General features: G+C 43.7%; 1 protein-coding gene across 1 annotated transcript; it reads right to left on the bottom strand.

The window, feature by feature from the left end:
* Window positions 1–937: 937 nt before the first annotated feature.
* On the bottom strand, window positions 938–15,871 carry LOC131447122 (major histocompatibility complex class I-related gene protein-like). The gene is made up of 7 exons (XM_058618607.1): window positions 15,751–15,871; window positions 8,764–9,024; window positions 6,891–7,169; window positions 5,807–6,106; window positions 3,503–3,520; window positions 3,200–3,271; window positions 938–2,915 (listed from the first exon to the last, which is right to left on the bottom strand). Exons 1-6 carry the CDS (start codon window positions 15,800–15,802, stop codon window positions 3,225–3,227), a joined length of 957 nt encoding a protein of 318 aa, XP_058474590.1. The 5' UTR covers window positions 15,803–15,871; the 3' UTR covers window positions 938–2,915; window positions 3,200–3,224.
* Window positions 15,872–16,574: the final 703 nt, after the last annotated feature.

Genomic DNA, 16,574 nt, shown 5'->3' with positions numbered 1-16,574 from the left:
CGCTTTGTCCGTCTTTAGAAAAACCTGAGAGTTGTTGTTGTTTTACGTGATTGACCTTTGAACTCTGTGTACTGGTGTTACTCGAGATTCAATGGTTAACACCTCATGGTGTGCCACTTGTCGCCATTTGTAGTTTAAGTAACGTTTTCTCTGATATTACATTTCTTGCGTTGTTCTAACGATGCAGGCCTCTTTAACTCAAGGTCTGAGGCTATTGTGTTAGCATTTGTTTTATCTCGTGATCCAGGACCTTTTGTCCTGCGTGTTTTGTTAACCTTACTTTACCTACTTCAATAAAGACGCACATTCTTTACTGGACAGTCTGAAAATACACATGGCAATACGCATTGTTACGCTTCTGTCCAGCCGGATGCAGGTTACACACTGTGTGCATCGGCTGTGTTTACCCTTGACACAGTTGCTCATTTGAGGGGACACTCCCTCTTGTGGCGTAACGGCGCCACTACACCCCTGTATTGCCTGATTGCACAAACTAGAGCACAGTGATTCTTTTAGATCAAACTATTTCCCGACATGTTTATTAGGATTTATGTGTACACGATTTACAATAACGTGTACAAAATGAAGGGGAAATTAATTTACCACACATCTGAGTTCAAGTTTGATATTAGGTGTAAATGAGTTGCTACTTCTTGTCCTGATTTAAATTCTAATATAGAAAGTTTGGGAAACACTGTGTGGCAGTAAAAAAAGTTAACAATAAATGATTTGGGGGGGAAAAAATAAAGCAAATGAAGAGTTTCCTGTGAATGTAGAACTAAAATGACACCGAAATAACAGAATGAATTTCCTTCTTTCCAAAGCTACAAGGAGCCACTGCAGAGGAGCAGCAGAGTTTACAGAGCCTGCTCTAAGAGTGTGATGTAGAACTGTGGCTACACAAAGTCTTTGTACATGAGCAAAAACACAGAGTGTAGACATTTGAACAAATCAGGGCCTTTATTGAATTTTGAAAAGCAAGGTAGAAGTACAAAAGGAAAGAAACAACAGTGCAACTTCATTTCTTTAAACACATCTTCAAAATGTTTAAGAAGCCAAAGCTGAAACATCAGTGTGTCGACGAGCTTCAAAAATCCCACAAATCTCATTTCATGAACAAGCTTGTTTCATATGAAGTGTAGGAGCCATTTCTTTGTGTAGCTGCTGCACTACCAATTTATGCCGACAGGTGGTGGGTGTGTCCTTTTTGTTATGAAGGTGGGAACTTTGTGTCACTGGGCACTATGGCGTGGTTTTCACCTGTCTAACCACCAGAGCGGTCCATTTGGAAGTGGCTAACTCTCTGGATACAAATTCATGCATCAATGCTCTACGTCGTTTCATTTGCAGAAGCGGTCAAGTTGCTCATATTCAATCTGACAATACAACTAACTTCATAGGAGCAGAGAGAGAGCTAAGAGAGGCGCTTGCATCGCTGAATCATGAGCAGATTCAAGGAGCTTTGAGGAAGGATGGAATTAAGTGGAGTTTCAATCCCCCAGCAGGTTCACATCATGGTGGAGTCTGGGAGCGTGTAATCCGCATGGTGAGAAGGATTCTGAGTTCAGTGCTTCAACAGCAAAGACTGGATGATGATGGACTTCAAACAGTGATGTGTGAAGCTGAAGCCATCTTAAATGATCGTCCTATCACCAAAACTTTGCTTGCTTTGTGAGGGTACAGAATAGAAGGTCAAAGGTTCACATGAAAATGATACATGAAAGAATTTGTGTTGTAAAATGTGTTCAAGTATCATTTTGATTATGGCTCCCTGGTTTATTTTTGAAAGAATTCTATGTCTGGTATCCATTACAATTAGGGGCCGGTGTGTAGGAGCCATTTCTTTGTGTAGCTGCTGCACTACCAATTTATGCCGACAGGTGGTGGGTGTGTTCTTTTTGTTACAAAGGTGGGAACTTTGTGTCACTGGGCAGGTGTTGCCGGACGGAAGAGCACACAGTTTTTCAACCGCTTTAAGATATGCTTATGGCACAGTGGTCTCCGTCACCGATTTACTGCTGTTTGTTGGACTTGATCTTGCGCCTAAAACGTGAGAAATAAAAGGTTGCACATTAAGCAAAACAAATGTGCGACCTTTTGTTTTGCTTAACAAAACAATTTTTGTTATGAAGTCCAATGACTGGACTTCATTGGACGTGCCAGAAAGTGTATGCAGCGTGTTATTAAGTTTAGCCTGTCCTGCAGACCCTAGGTGGCTTTAAGCTGGGGCTTAGCCACTACATTAAGTGATATATAATCAAAACATCATGAAAGAAAGAAACATTAATTACTCTGAGCCTGAAATATTTACATATTTATACAAGTGGAAAAGCAGTGATGCTTATTGTTTAATGTGTGTTTGTGTCTTGGATCTACAGCCGATACATCACTGAATATGTGATTATTATTATTAACGTGTGGCATCGTGTATATAGTGAAGAAAGAGATTTTCCGCAAATGGAACTAACAGTGAGTTTAGAGATGCAACACAAACCAGGTGGAAATGTGTCCAATCATTTTCTATCTTGTTGAGTAAAGAGGCAAAACATTGTGCCACAAATAAAAGCACAATGACACCTGCAGCTAATCTACAGTCTCTATACCACGTTGTAAATGTGTGATTGAACGACGCTGATGGACTTACACTGTTGTCCCCAGTGATTTTACACAACCAGAGAATGAAAAGAAAGTCTATATAGTCAATGTGTATTTAGAGTTGTGTTGAAATAAGTTGAAATAAGTGTTGACAATGATGAAGATTTGTCATTGATGTTTTCAAATGTTGCCACTTTGTGAATAAGTGTTGTTTGTTTGTTGATCAATCAGTAATCAGTGATTTCTGATGAGACTGAGAATCAATATTTCCCTTTGGTGACATCACTCCTTGTTCCAGTGGATGAAATGATTCCGGGAACCTACAGAAAGAAAACAACATTAAATGATGATGAATATTTGAAAAAAGACAGATTTCATAAATACACATTGTCATTGAGACGTAAAACTGCGATGATTCAGACTGGTGAGACAGTTAGAGCTGGGTATTATGACCAAAATGTTTATGGTGACAAAAATGTTCATGTCACTTTAAGAAAGCCGTTCATTTGATCTTCTTTATGGACAGAAAACTCCTTGTAGTGTTTCATAAATCTGAGGTGAAACATTTCAAGTTATTTTTCTAAAGTGATTTTGTTTTACTTACAAAGGAACGGTGATGTATTTGTCATTTATTCTCTCTCAGTGTTCAGCTGCTGCACCTCAGTGCTGCTCGCAGCTGTGGGGTCAGAAACACATTGTTAACAAAGATCACACTTTTCTTTTCTTTCCTTCTTTTTTCAAGTCTTTGCATGAAAAGCAAAGCTCTCATATGTCTGTATGAACACATATAAACCTGGACATGTTCTGTAAACATGTAGAATAACAGCTGTGTCAATACCACGTCCATTTCAACCTAAGTTAGAATTGTAAATAAATAGGAATCATGGAAATACAAATCTTTACTTACGAGATGGGGCGGATTTGGCTGAAAAAGGAAAGAAAATGAAAATCATTCCAAACATCATTTTGTCACCAGTGATTTGTTTCTCTTCAACTCACACAAAGTGAAACAGAAATCACTTCCAGCTTCAGTTTCCACATTAAATATCATTTCTTTTTCTAAACCTGAACTCTTTCAATATGTAGTATTGAGTATTGAGTTTCTCCAAAGAACTTAATCCAGTAAATGTATATGATTGTAAAGCACTGTATCCTTTAACCCAATATCTAAACACAGTACTCTTTAAACAAACAGTTTCCAAATAAAATTGCTCTTATGCTTAGGGAACTTAGAATAGTTAAGACAGTAACCACTTCTGTTCTTATAACAAATATTAAATTGTTTACTCAACAAATTAAATTCAGCACTTACACATCTTCACAGAGTTTTTCAATGAGACATGTATACACCTGAACATTAAACTATGGGCCCAAAGAAAATAAAATAGCCGGCAATAAATTTACCACAATTAAATACCCAGTTTAAAAGATGCAGGCCTGAATGTATCTCGGGTGCGTTGTAGCCAAAAACACAATGACTGCTTCACCACAAGGGCCAAAACAAAGAAACGGTACCTTAAACGTGACATAGAATGCTTGTATCACACATATATGTTAGTTATGGAGGTCTACTTACATATATTAATTTGTTTTCATGGTTAAAAACCTCGTAGTTGTTGCAAACGAGCCGATCAAAATATCTCCTCACTGACACTCTCGTCAGCCGCGCTGTTTCAGACCAAAACCACACCCCCAGAACGTGGACTGTGTTGTGATTGGCCAGCCAACGAGAGCTTTCCCACTGTCCTGTGATTGGCCAGGTACCTGGAAGTGACGTAATAGATAGGCCAGCTCTCAGATACACAGCTCCCCCTCTGGCACGGTGGATGCTCTGCATCTCAGCAGCTACAACGAGAGTAGTTCTTCTTCTTCTGTGGTTGAATGTATGCAACCGGGTGTGCCCGGACTAGTGCCCGACCGGGAGGCGCTACGGTGGTGAGAGGAGTGATGAGGATTTCTGATGACGACATCAAATTAAGGAAGTGCCGATCCGCTTCGCAGAGCCCAGGAAAACAATACAACACTATTTTCTCAGCAGTGGCTGAACTGTTTGTTCTGAAACTTTAGGGTTTCATAAACGAGGTAATGACGCAGATACACACACACAAACGCAGCGTTAATTGGAGCTTCCGGTCTATGTCGCCTTTAATACACAGGTGCTGTAGCCACGCACACACAGGATGTAGGCCAGCAGAAGCAGGACGAAAGGTGATGAGGAGGAGACGATCCACGCAGATGAGAAAACTCACGTAGTTGACGATCCCGGCTAAATCCACACGTTGGCACTCAGTTACGTGGATGGCAGCTCCACACAGGCAACTCCGCACAGGCTTCACCACAGAGGTCACTGGTCGTTAGCTCATTAGCAAGGCCTTGCGCAGCATCACTAGCTACTAGGTTAGCAGTTAGCGTAACTTTGTTCTTCTTCTCGGCTTGAGTAATCCACACAAACTCTTGGAAAAGTCACCATTAAATCTCTCAAAGAGTTCTGATCGAACACTCCAACGAAACTGATGACAGACGTTAATTAAACAGCTCGTTTCACCTAACAGCGTACACGCAGCTTCTCCCGTGGTCTCCCTCGTTATCTCTCGCTTCTCTCTCTCTCTCACTCGCTCGCTCTCGCTTTCAAAATAAAACCAAAATCACAACCCGTGGCTGTTTCTTCCGCTTCTCACATAGATAAAACTTTTGTAATGAACACTTTAACATATTAAATACAACATTTCAATAAACATTACCCAATATTAATTAATGTAATAAAGTAATATCATGACTTCATTGCTGGACAATTTTTTTAACTTCATTTTTAACATGTATTGATGATGAACTTAAACTCTTTTTAACCTAACATTATGCATATTAGGCAATTCAATTATTTATTCCAACTTATATCATTCTATTTAATTTCCACCGGGCTACAAAAGAATGTACATTTTATCTGTGGATCACTGAAGAACTGAACTTTTGACCATGATTTAAGCTGGAGATCAACTTTATCAAAGGTTTTATAAAATAAAACCATAACATGAAGACAATTAGTGAAAGAAAACTTTTCTTTGATGGATTTGTCACATGATGATGTCATGATGCAGCACAAGCATGGACTGAATACAGACCTACAATGAAAGTGTTGATGAATCAATGAAAAGCAACAAGCATGACCTGCAGAACTATTACAGTGAATTAAAGGAGTGTTTAGGAGTTTTACCTCTGTTGGATTGGACGGCGTCTTTGTCCAGTACTTTGACAACGTCTTCCACACCAGAGAGCTGGAACACGCAGTCATACTTCCTCCAGTCCTCAGGTGGGATTGATGACACTCGCAGGTCAGTGCTCATCTGGAAGGTTCCGTCATGGTTGGGCAGAGTCTCTCCGTGGTCCACGTCCTCATAAAGCTCCTCTCCGTCTTTCCTCCAGGACAACACGGCTTTGTTTGGGTAGAAACCTGTAGCGTGGCAGGTCACTGGAGAGGAGGGAGACTTCTGGAGGAGAGACACTGAGGGAACCACTGGAGAAGGAAAACAAACGTTGACACTTTATTATAACTCACATTCCTGTTTGCTGTCATTGATCCTGCATTCGTTTCTGAGTCTGGCTGTAAATTGAGGTTTTCACACATCTGAGGACTGGACTTTTTCAGTCTGGACCTTTTTTCTGATGAGATCAGACTGACTAACTCACTATCTTTAAATACTTCTTTTAAATCCTCTTAAACAACTTATTGTTACAAGTTTCTTTCTTTCTTTCACTGATTGACTTCATTTCACATAATTTGTTGTCTTCATGTTGTAAACCTTTTAAAATGGTTTCTATTTTGATGATAGATGAACACTTTGAATTCATTTATTGATCTTAAACTGGAACATCAATGTTGCAGCAGTGCAAAATTATATTATTTTATGTTTTACTTTATATTTTATAATGTAATATATTTATTGTGTTTTGTCAGATGAAATGTGTACTTTTTTCACATATATTGAATTTCAATTTAATAGATGTGTTTTCTTTTTTATTAATATTAATCTAATACTAAGATTATTTATTGTCACAATATCTGCAGCATAAGCTATAGTTAAAATATAGCTGCAATGATGAACTGTTTATTATTCGATTACTAAATTAATCACCATCTATTTTGATTAGCAATTTCAAGTTTTTTTAAAAAAACGTTTCTCTCTGACTGAGAGAGAGAGAGACACGTCATCAGTGTGAGACACAGTGGTGGTAAAAGACATCATCAGAAATAAAAGACATGTATGAAGATTATGTTCATTCAGGTTCTGGGGTTTTACCTGTTCTCTGCAGAGAGCTCTTCCCATACTCCACGTACTTCTTCAACCACTCAGGACACAACTGGGTGTAGTAGTTTTTAAGATAAGCAAGTTGAGCTTTATCAGCATCCCATTTGTTTTTGGTGATGAAAGCCTGTGATGATGGAGCGATCCATGTGTCTGTCTTCAGGTCCAATACTATGAAGTCTTCTCCATCATAACCAAACTGATCATACCCGTCAACTTCTCCAGTCTCATCATCCCAGTCACAGCCATACATATTCTGGACAATGTGGACACCTGAGAGAGAGAGAGAGAGAGATAGAGAGAGGGAGAGAGAGAGAGAGAGAGAGAGATAGAGAGAGGGAGAGAGAGAGAGAGAGAGAGAGAGAGTTCATCGTCTCTTTACCACGGAGAACAACACACAGGTTTGATGGAGTGACATCATTAATCAGCATTAAATAAAAAGTGTTATGGCTCTGACACTATGATCAAATCTAATGTCTCATTCTGTCATTTATTATTTGTTCTACACAATGTGGTTCATTATTGCACAATAAATGTAATATCATGTGTTGCTCTACTTTATATCTTAAAATCTTATTATTTATGATGAGACATTTTCATCATGTCATTAAATAACTGTTTCAACTGTAATGTATCAGAAAATGTTCTGTGACAATTGTCCAGAGAATTTCTCTGGTTTGACTCTCATGTCATGTTCACTGGTCACTGTTGATTCACCTTTTCTTAAGTTTCATTAAACAACTGTCTCACTTCTCTTGAGTTTTGTGAGACAGTTTTTCCTGTGACGCTGGTGTGGGACGAGTCAGTGAGCTGAGTTGACTTTGACGTCACACTCGACTCAATGTTTGAATTCTGTTTTCCTTCTTATTGTAATTGTGTTAGTACAAGATACTGTTGTGAAGCAGCGTCATCTCAAAGTGTGTATGTGCAGGAGCAACACTGCAGAGACATGTGCTAGAAAGTAAGGTCAGTTCCATCAAACACAAACACACAGTTTTCACTTTCATGACGACTCCACAGAATAAGTCTGTGTGATGACGTCACGTCACTTTAGTCTGTGTTCACACCTGAGAGTCTGCTGCGTTGGTGCCAGGGCTGCAACTAACCATTATGTTCATTATTCATTCTTCTCTCCATTAATCACTGATCAGCTGTTTGTTCTGTACAACGTCAACAAATATTGATCAACCTCCAAATGATGTTTTCAAATGTCCTCTTTTGTCCAGAAAATGAAACAAATCCGTTTTTTGAATCATTTCTTTGTAACAAGAAACCAGAAAATATTCACATTTAAGAAGCTGAACAATGTGTTTTAAAACTAAGAAAAAAGAATATTGATGGAAACAGTTGATTCATTTAGTAACTGATTCATAATTGATGAAGGTCAGATTAGCAGCATGTCTGCTCCATGACTCTCAGTCACATTGATAAGTTCACTGGTTGCAAACATCGTCTTCACTGATTCACTTGAAAATAAATAAATAATCATAATAATATCAATAAGGATCATTGTTGTTCAACTTTAGAACTCCAACATGATTCATTCACTTTCAATCATAGAAACTACACTGACATCTAGTGTACAGGTGGTGTAACAGCAGAGCGACACAGTCTCACTCTGAAAAAGTGTGAATGCTGTTCAGGCTGTGAATGAAGATTAAAACATGTTTACATTTCCTAAGTCTTTGTTAAAAAAAGAAAATATTATTTAATACTTTCAGAAAGAGACGTTAGTTAAAGTAGACTGTGTATAAATAATATGAGTGTGTTTGTGGTGTGTGTGTGTGTGTGTGTGTGTGTGTGCGCGTGTCTGTGTGTGTTGTGATTAATACGCATTTTATCAGTAAAAAGTGAAACACAAACAAACCTCCAGTTTGGTTGAGGCGCTGCTTTGCAATTTCAATGTTGGCTTTGTAGGCCTGCTGGGAACCCAAACAGATCCCAGTCTGTCTCTCCCAGTACTGTGGATCTGTGATATTACTCATCCAGTCCTGTTTGGGTTCTGCTCTCATTGTGTTGCTGTCACAGTGATACATCTGAACATCATCAACCAAACCAACAACCACATACTGTGGGAAGTTTGGGACTTCAGATGATCCAGTGCGGAAATACTTCAGAGAGTGAGTTCCTGTGAGAGACAGTGAACGTCAAGACTTAAGATTTCAGAATGACAGTTTTATAAATCACTGTACTCAGAGTCAAGACGACATCAAATACATTCAAACACATTTCACTCCTCCTCGGTGACAAATATTTATCTAGACATACTGTATATTTATAAGATTTTATTATTTTATTTAATAATTCTCTTCATTAAAAATAACTTATAAACTTTTAGTCTTTAATGTTTTCTTTAGTAATATCTTATCAATGTATTTATAACTATTTATTTATGAATTTGTTTTTTATCCAAATGATGTGTTGTACAAATAAATCATTCACAAATTCATTTGACAAGAAGGTATTTATCTGTTATTTATTTATTTCATTATTATGAGAAGAGTCACTTTTAATGATAAAATATACACGATTTAGCTGCTGATTCATATTTTATTGTGAAATGTTGTATAAAAGGGTTTAATTATCAGTAAGATACGTCTAAATGAAGTTTATTAATCATTTCAGATGATAACAAATACAAAAAGGTTTTAAAGTTGTTTTCCGCGTTTGGAGCTCACACCTTTTTATAGACCTTCATGAGGTCATGAATAACTAAAAGTGAAATGGTGGAAGTGCATATGTGCACATTAGACTGTATGATGAAGAAAATAATAAACAATAAGAAAGAAAGATTTAAATAATATTGTAGCGTAGCTACGTTTAAGAGCACGCCCCATCCAGTGTGTTTACGTTGGTTCAGCGCCGGAAGCAGCCTGATAAGTGCCATTTTATGACGAGGAAGGTTTCATTCTTGGGGCACAGGGTGACCGGGGAGGGGATCAGCACCATGGCTGACAAGGTAGGGATGGTGCGGAACTGGCCTACTCCTGCAAATCGGAGGCAGCTAAAAAGTTTCATTGGGCTGGCCTCGTATTACAGGAGGTTCGTGCAGGGTTTCGCCACCATTGCAGCGCCCCTACACCGGCTGTTGGAGAAGGACCGGTCCTATGGCTGGACTGAGGAGTGTCAGGCGGCTTTTCAGCATCTGCAGCGCGCATTGTGTGAGGCCCCAGTGCTGGTGCCGCCCAGCCCCTCGCTAGCTTTTGTCCTCGACACCGACGCGAGCAGTGAGGGGGTGGGGGTGTACTTTCTCGGGTGTGGCCTGAGGGTGAGAGGGTGGTGGCCTACTTTAGCAAGGTGTTCGAGAAGCCAGAGCGCAATTACTGTGTCACCCGTCGTGAGCTGTTGGCCGTGCTGCGGTCTGTGAGACATTTTAAGTACTACCTGTGCGGGCTGCCTTTTTGTAGTCCGGACCGACCATGCTGTGTAATTTTTGTGAGCGTGCAGAGGGCAGGGAGCAGGGATTGCAGGAAGAGAGGGAGGAGTTCAGGGCAGTAGGCCAGGTGAGGGAGGTTTTCTGCGGGGAGTTGCAGACCATTGGGCCGGATGAGGGGCGGCGAGAACAGGAGCAGGACTCTGATCTGCAGCCAGTGCTGCAGTGGGTAGAGGCTCAGGAGCGTCCACCGTGGGAGGATGTGGGGGCGCTGTCCCGGAGCACCAAAGGGCTCTGGGCCAAGTTTGGGGAGTTGAGGTTGCGCCAGGGGTTGCTGCAGCGGGCCTGGGTGGCACCGGGGAGAGGTGAGATATGGCAGTTGGTGGTTCCGCGTAGCAGGCAGGGGGCTGTGTTGGAGGTCATGCATGGTGCCTTGGGGTCAGGGCACTTTGGAGTCACCAAGACCCTGCGTCGTCTCCGACAAGATTTTTACTGGGGTAACTATCAGAGGGATGTGGCGGATTTTTGCCAGAGGTGCGACGCGCAAGGGCCCCACCGGGCGTTCACAAGCCCCGCTCCAGCAGCTCCGTGCGGGGGCCCCTTTGGAAAGAGCGGCGGTGGACATCGTGGGCCCGTTACCCATCACTGACAGGGGCAACCGTTACATCCTGACGGCCATGGATTATTTTAGTAAATGGCCGGAAGCGTACCCCATTGCTGAACTTTATTCCACCGGAGCTGCAGCGGACCATAGAGGCTCCCACCATCCCCCCTCTGTGGCCAAGGAGACGGCGGAGGCTACGGAAACGAAAGCGGGGTAAGCGGAGCGGGCTGCGTGCTAGGCTACAAGCTAACCCACACAGACCGGCTTTGCCCAGTGTCCTCCTCGCCAACGTCAGGTCACTCGCCAACAAACTGGACGAAATTCAGCTGAGGATCGTCTCACGTCGGATGGACAGCTGTGTGGCAATTTTCACCGAAACCTGGCTGGACAACAACATCCCCGACGCGGCGGTGGAGCTAGCCGGCCGCTCTTTGTTCCGAGCCGACAGGACTGCAGCTTCAGACAAGTCCAAAGGCGGAGGTTTGGCGCTGTACATCCACGACTCCTGGTGTACAGCTACGAATGTCATCTCAACACTCTGCTCCCCCGACCTGGAATATCTGGCAGTGAAGTGCAGACCGTTCAAACTGGTGAGAGAACTCAGCTCTGTTGTTATCGTAGCCGTGTACATTCCACCGCGAGCTAATGCTAAGCTAGCACTGGAGGAGCTGTACTGCCTCATCAGCGGCCAAATGAACGCGAATCCAGAAGCGGCTGTGATAGTGGCTGGGGACTTTAACCATGTGGAACTAAAGGCTGTCTTCCCCAAATTCCACAAATTCATCAAGTTTCCAACAAGAGACAATAACACACTGGATCAACTGTACTGTAACATCAAAGGGGCATACAAGGCTGCAGCAGCACCTCACTTTGGCATGTCAGACCATATTTCTGTGGAGCTGATTCCTGCCTACAGACCTCTGATCTGCAGGTCCAAACCCACCACCAAGACCATCCAGGTTTGGACTGAGGAGGCCTCTGCAGCCTTACAGGACTGCTTTGAACAGACAGACTGGGAGGTGTTCAAAAGGGATGCAAACCTAGAGGATTACACGTCATCTGTGCTGTCCTACATTCACTTCTGCACCGACGCTGTTCTACCCACAAAAACAATCACGGTTTTTCCCAACCAGAAGCCATGGGTGGACGGCACAGTGCGGTCCCTGCTAAAAGCCCGGGATGCAGCCTACAGAGTAGGAGACAAACTGGCTTATAGCAGGGCCCGAAAAGAATTGAAGAAGGGCATCCAGCTGGCGAAACATCGGTACAGGCAACGCATCGAGGAACACTTCCGCGACAACAACACCCGCAACATGTGGAAAGGCATCAAGACCCTCACTGACTACAAGCGTAGTGAGCAGCAGGCCAGCCACGACCCCACTCTGCCTGACACTTTAAACAGCTTCTTCGCACGCTTCGACTCTCCGAGCAGAAGGACTGTACATCTTCCTCAGCCAGAGGTGCAGCACCAGCCTCTCACCCTGCAGCTGCACCAGGTGACGTCCACCCTGAGGAGGATCAACACCAACAAGGCGGCAGGCCCAGATAAGGTGTCAGGTCGGACACTGAAGTCATGTGCGGATCAGCTAGCAGCAGTTTTTCTGGACATTTTCAACATGTCGCTGCAGCTCTCCTCAGTCCCTGTCTGCCTGAAGTCCTCCATCATTGTGCCTGTGCCCAAAAAATCCACTGTCACCTGTCTCAATGACTTCCGTCCTGTCGCCCTGACCCCAGTCATAATGAAGTGCTTCGAGCGGATCCTCCTGAAGTACATCAAAGACGCCATCCCTGCGGGCCTGGACAGTCTGCAGTTCGCCTACAGGGAGAACCGCTCTACGGAGGATGCTGTCTCATTAGCACTTCACACGACCCTGACTCACCTGCAGCATCCAAACACTTACGTCAGGATGCTGTTTGTGGACTTTAGTTCAGCGTTTAACACCGTTCTCCCGGACGTGTTGGCGCTTAAACTGCACAATCTGGGTTTGGCACCATCGCTCTGCTCCTGGATCAGCGACTTCCTCACCAACAGACCCCAGGTGGTAAGGATACGGGGGTCCACCTCTGCACCGCTGGTCCTCAACACCGGAACGCCACAGGGTTGTGTGCTCAGCCCAGCCCTCTTCACTCTCTTCACACAGGAGTGCTCTGCCATCCATCCCACAAACATGGTTGTAAAGTTTGCGGACGACACCACCGTGGTGGGTCTCATATCCAACAATGATGAGACCCACTACAGAGAAGAGGTCCACCACATCACACAATGGTGCTCCAGGAACAACCTCATCCTGAACACCACCAAAACAAAGGAGGTCATAGTAGACTACAGGAGGTCCAGGAAGACTGAACACGCTCCACTCTGCATACAAGGAGAGGGAGTGGAGCGTGTAGACAACATCAAGTTCCTGGGAATCCACATTTCCTCTGACCTCTCATGGAGTGTGAACACTTCGCACCTGGTGAAGAAGGCTCAACAAAGGCTCTTCTTCCTCAGGAAGCTGAAGAGGACTGGACTCTCTCCTCAGCTGCTCACAAACTTTTACAGAGCCACGATAGAGAGCATCCTGTGTCTCAGTGTGACGGTGTGGTACGGCAGCTGCACGTCACAAAACAGGAAGGACTTAGCCCGGGTGGTGAGAACTGCACAGGGGATTGTGGGCCGCCGTCTACCTGATCTGGATTCTGTTTACACCGCACGACTCCAGAGGAGGGCCAGACGGATAGCAACAGACCCCACCCACCCAGGCAACGCTCTTTTTGCACCACTTCCATCAGGAAAACGGTACAGGATCATCAGATCCTCCACCAAAAGACTCAGGGACAGCTTCTTCCCCAGGGCTGTGAAATCAATAACCCCCTCCCCCCCCCTCCCCCCTCTGTAGTGGATGACACAGGTCTGGCACTAAGTTCTGCACTTTATATTTATATTTATAATACAACTGCCCCTTTTTCCCCCTGTACATACATTTCCCTGCACTGTTCACTTTTTGCACATTTCACCTGCAATAACCTTTCTTGTTTTCTGTTTTGTTCATTCGTATTTCAATGTTTGCTGAGAGTCTCGGGAGGAAATTTTGTTATGCTTGCATAATGACAATAAAGAATCTTGAATCTTGAATCTTGAAATCTTGAATATGGAGGCGGAGACAGTCACGGATGCGCTGGTTGAGGGCATGTTCTGACGTTTTGGGGTGCCCGAATTGCTACATAGTGACCAAGGTCGTAACTTTGAGTCCAGGGTTTTCGCCGCGATGTGCGTGCGCCTGGGAATTCATAAGACCCACACCACACCGTTGCACCCACAGAGTGACGGATTAGTCGAGAGATTCAACTGAACCCTCGGGGAGCAACTGGCTCTTCATGTGTCTGAGCATCAGCGGGACTGGGACAGGCACTTGCTGTTGGTGCTCATGGCGTGTAGCTCGGCGGTGCAGGAGTCCACGGGGTGCTCCCCAGCCCTACTGATGCTTGGGAACGAGCTTCGCACTCCAGTAGTGGTGGCGTTTGGCCAGCCACCGGATGCTCCAGAGGTTCCTCCTGGTCCGGAGTATGCCAGGCGCCTCCAGGACCGCCTGGAGACAGCACATCAGTTTGCTAGGGAGCAGATGCAGGCGACTGAGAGGGGTCAGAAGCGAAACTACGACATCAGGTCGCAGGGGCGGGATTTTGTGCCAGGGGAATTGGTTTGGGTGTATGAGCCTAGACGCAAGAAGGGCAGCATCCCCAAACTGGACAGTCACTGGCGAGGGCCCTGTGAGGTGCTAGCGAAGGTAGGCGAGGTGGTCTACAGGGTGCGGTTGCCATTACATGTCATGTCATTTAAGCAGACGCTTTTATCCAAAGCGACTTACAATAAGTGCATTTAAACATTTGGGTACAAATAAGAGCTAGAAGTAAGTAAGAGCTTCAAGTAAGCCAAACTATGAAGTGCTAGTCATAAGTGCGATGTATAAGTTTGTTTTTTTTTGTTTGTTTGTTTTTTTTTGTCGTCGTCGTCTTAGTCAAGGTAGAGTCGGAAGAGATGTGTTTTTAGTTGCCAGCACCTAGGAGGAGGAAAGTGATGCTGCACCTAGATAGGTTGGCTCCGTACAGGGGTTCTGTGACTCCCGGTACAGAGAGCCCAGTTAGGCTACCTGCTGCTGCAGGTGATGAGGAGGCCCCTGCAGTTGCAGCAGTGACCCCGGGTCCGTCTGGGGTGGGGGAAGGCTCGTCGGTCCCCGTGACCCCTGCGCCCGGAAGGGTGAGGAGAGCACCAAGGTATTTGGGGGACTACAAGTGGTCTCAATGGGGTTAGGGGACTGGTGGGAGGGAAAGTTGATGTGTGCTTGTGAATAAAGATGTTGTAAAAAAAAAAAAACGGAACCTGTACTGGGGGGTGGTGGTGTGAGTGGCACCTGTGTGTGCATGTGTGATTGTGGTGGGGTTAGGTGTGAATGGGACCTGCGCGTGCATGTGTGTGAGTTCGGGTTAGTTAGCACCCATGTTCTTTTGTTATTTGTTGTCCCTCGGGGGCGAGGGGTTTTGTTGGGAGGGGGTAGTGTAGCGTAGCTACGTTTAAGAGCACGCCCCATCCAGTTTGTTTACGTTGGTTCAGCGCCGGAAGTGAAGAGCAGTGTGTGAGAGACATGTGCTGTGGCTGCAAAAGAGTTATGCAATAAATCTAGCTGGAACGGTGAAAGAGAAAACACGTCTCCTCGTCACTTGAGAGTGTTACAATATAATTAAATATATTTGACATTGTTAGAATCTAGAATGGAGTCCTACAACTAAACATCCAGGACCATCAAATGACGTCACATTCATAAACACAGCACATGATAAAAACACATGAAACATTTGTTACAATCGATCAAACATTATACATAAAAGAAACTAACGTGCGCTCGCGCTGTGTATTCCCAGCAGAACCAGTAAAAGCAGGATCTTCATAGTGATTTTCTCCGTTTGTTGAAGTGACGGTGAAACTGCGTCTTTATCCAGAAGCAGACAAACTGAGACTCCAGCGACAAACACTGAAATAAAAACACTGAGAGGCGTGAACATCAACCTCCATCTGAGCCAATGAGAATTCAATATGAGCCTCAACGTCACTAAACTCCGGGTGAAACTGACTCACTCAGGTTATAAACGAAAGTGAAAGTTACAAACTCACGTTATTTTAGGAGTTGGCTCAGGCTGCAGCCTGTAGCGCTCAGGACACGCCCCCCTTCATAAGCCCAACCCTGACCCTTCCTCTAACTCAGGGGTGTCAAACTCAATATGACCTGGGGGCCAATGAGTGTCGAGTCTGGTCAAGAGGAGGCGGAACAACAAGGGTGAGAAAAGAGCTTAGATTTATCACACAGTATTCCATCATGAGATCACAATTAGGTTATTCATTTCACATTATTTCAAAGTAAAAGTGTCTGTTTTCAAATGGAATGATGAACACTTCACAATATCAACATATTTATGACGCTAAATGAAAGTATAAATATCAAAAACAGAAAATGAGGTAAATAATAATAATATGGACAACTGTAATAAAAACACAAAACAAGCTCATATTAATGTTGAATATAATACATTTAATAACGTGCTGATTACACCTGGATGTCGTCTTATTACTTTTATAAAACATTGCTAGTGAATATATTTAGTATTATATTCTATCGCCTCCCTGCAGCTGAGGTTCAGCCATGTTTTCATAACATGATATTAA

The sequence above is a fragment of the Solea solea genome, chromosome 20 (genome assembly GCF_958295425.1).
Source record: "Solea solea chromosome 20, fSolSol10.1, whole genome shotgun sequence".
Lineage (NCBI taxonomy): Eukaryota > Metazoa > Chordata > Actinopteri > Pleuronectiformes > Soleidae > Solea > Solea solea.
This window is presented reverse-complemented; position numbering and strand designations above follow the sequence as displayed.

Bases quoted from the DNA above. Each gene is read 5' to 3' on its own strand.
- LOC131447122 (XM_058618607.1), bottom strand. From the start codon at position 15,802: ATGAAGATCCTGCTTTTACTGGTTCTGCTGGGAATACACAGCGCGAGC. The intron at 9,025-15,750 runs GTTAGTTTCTTT...TGTCTCTCACAG, and splicing joins AATACACAGCGCGAGCGCAC to GAACTCACTCTCTGAAGTAT. The intron at 6,107-6,890 runs GTAAAACCCCAG...TTCCTTCTCCAG, and splicing joins GAGCTCTCTGCAGAGAACAG to TGGTTCCCTCAGTGTCTCTC.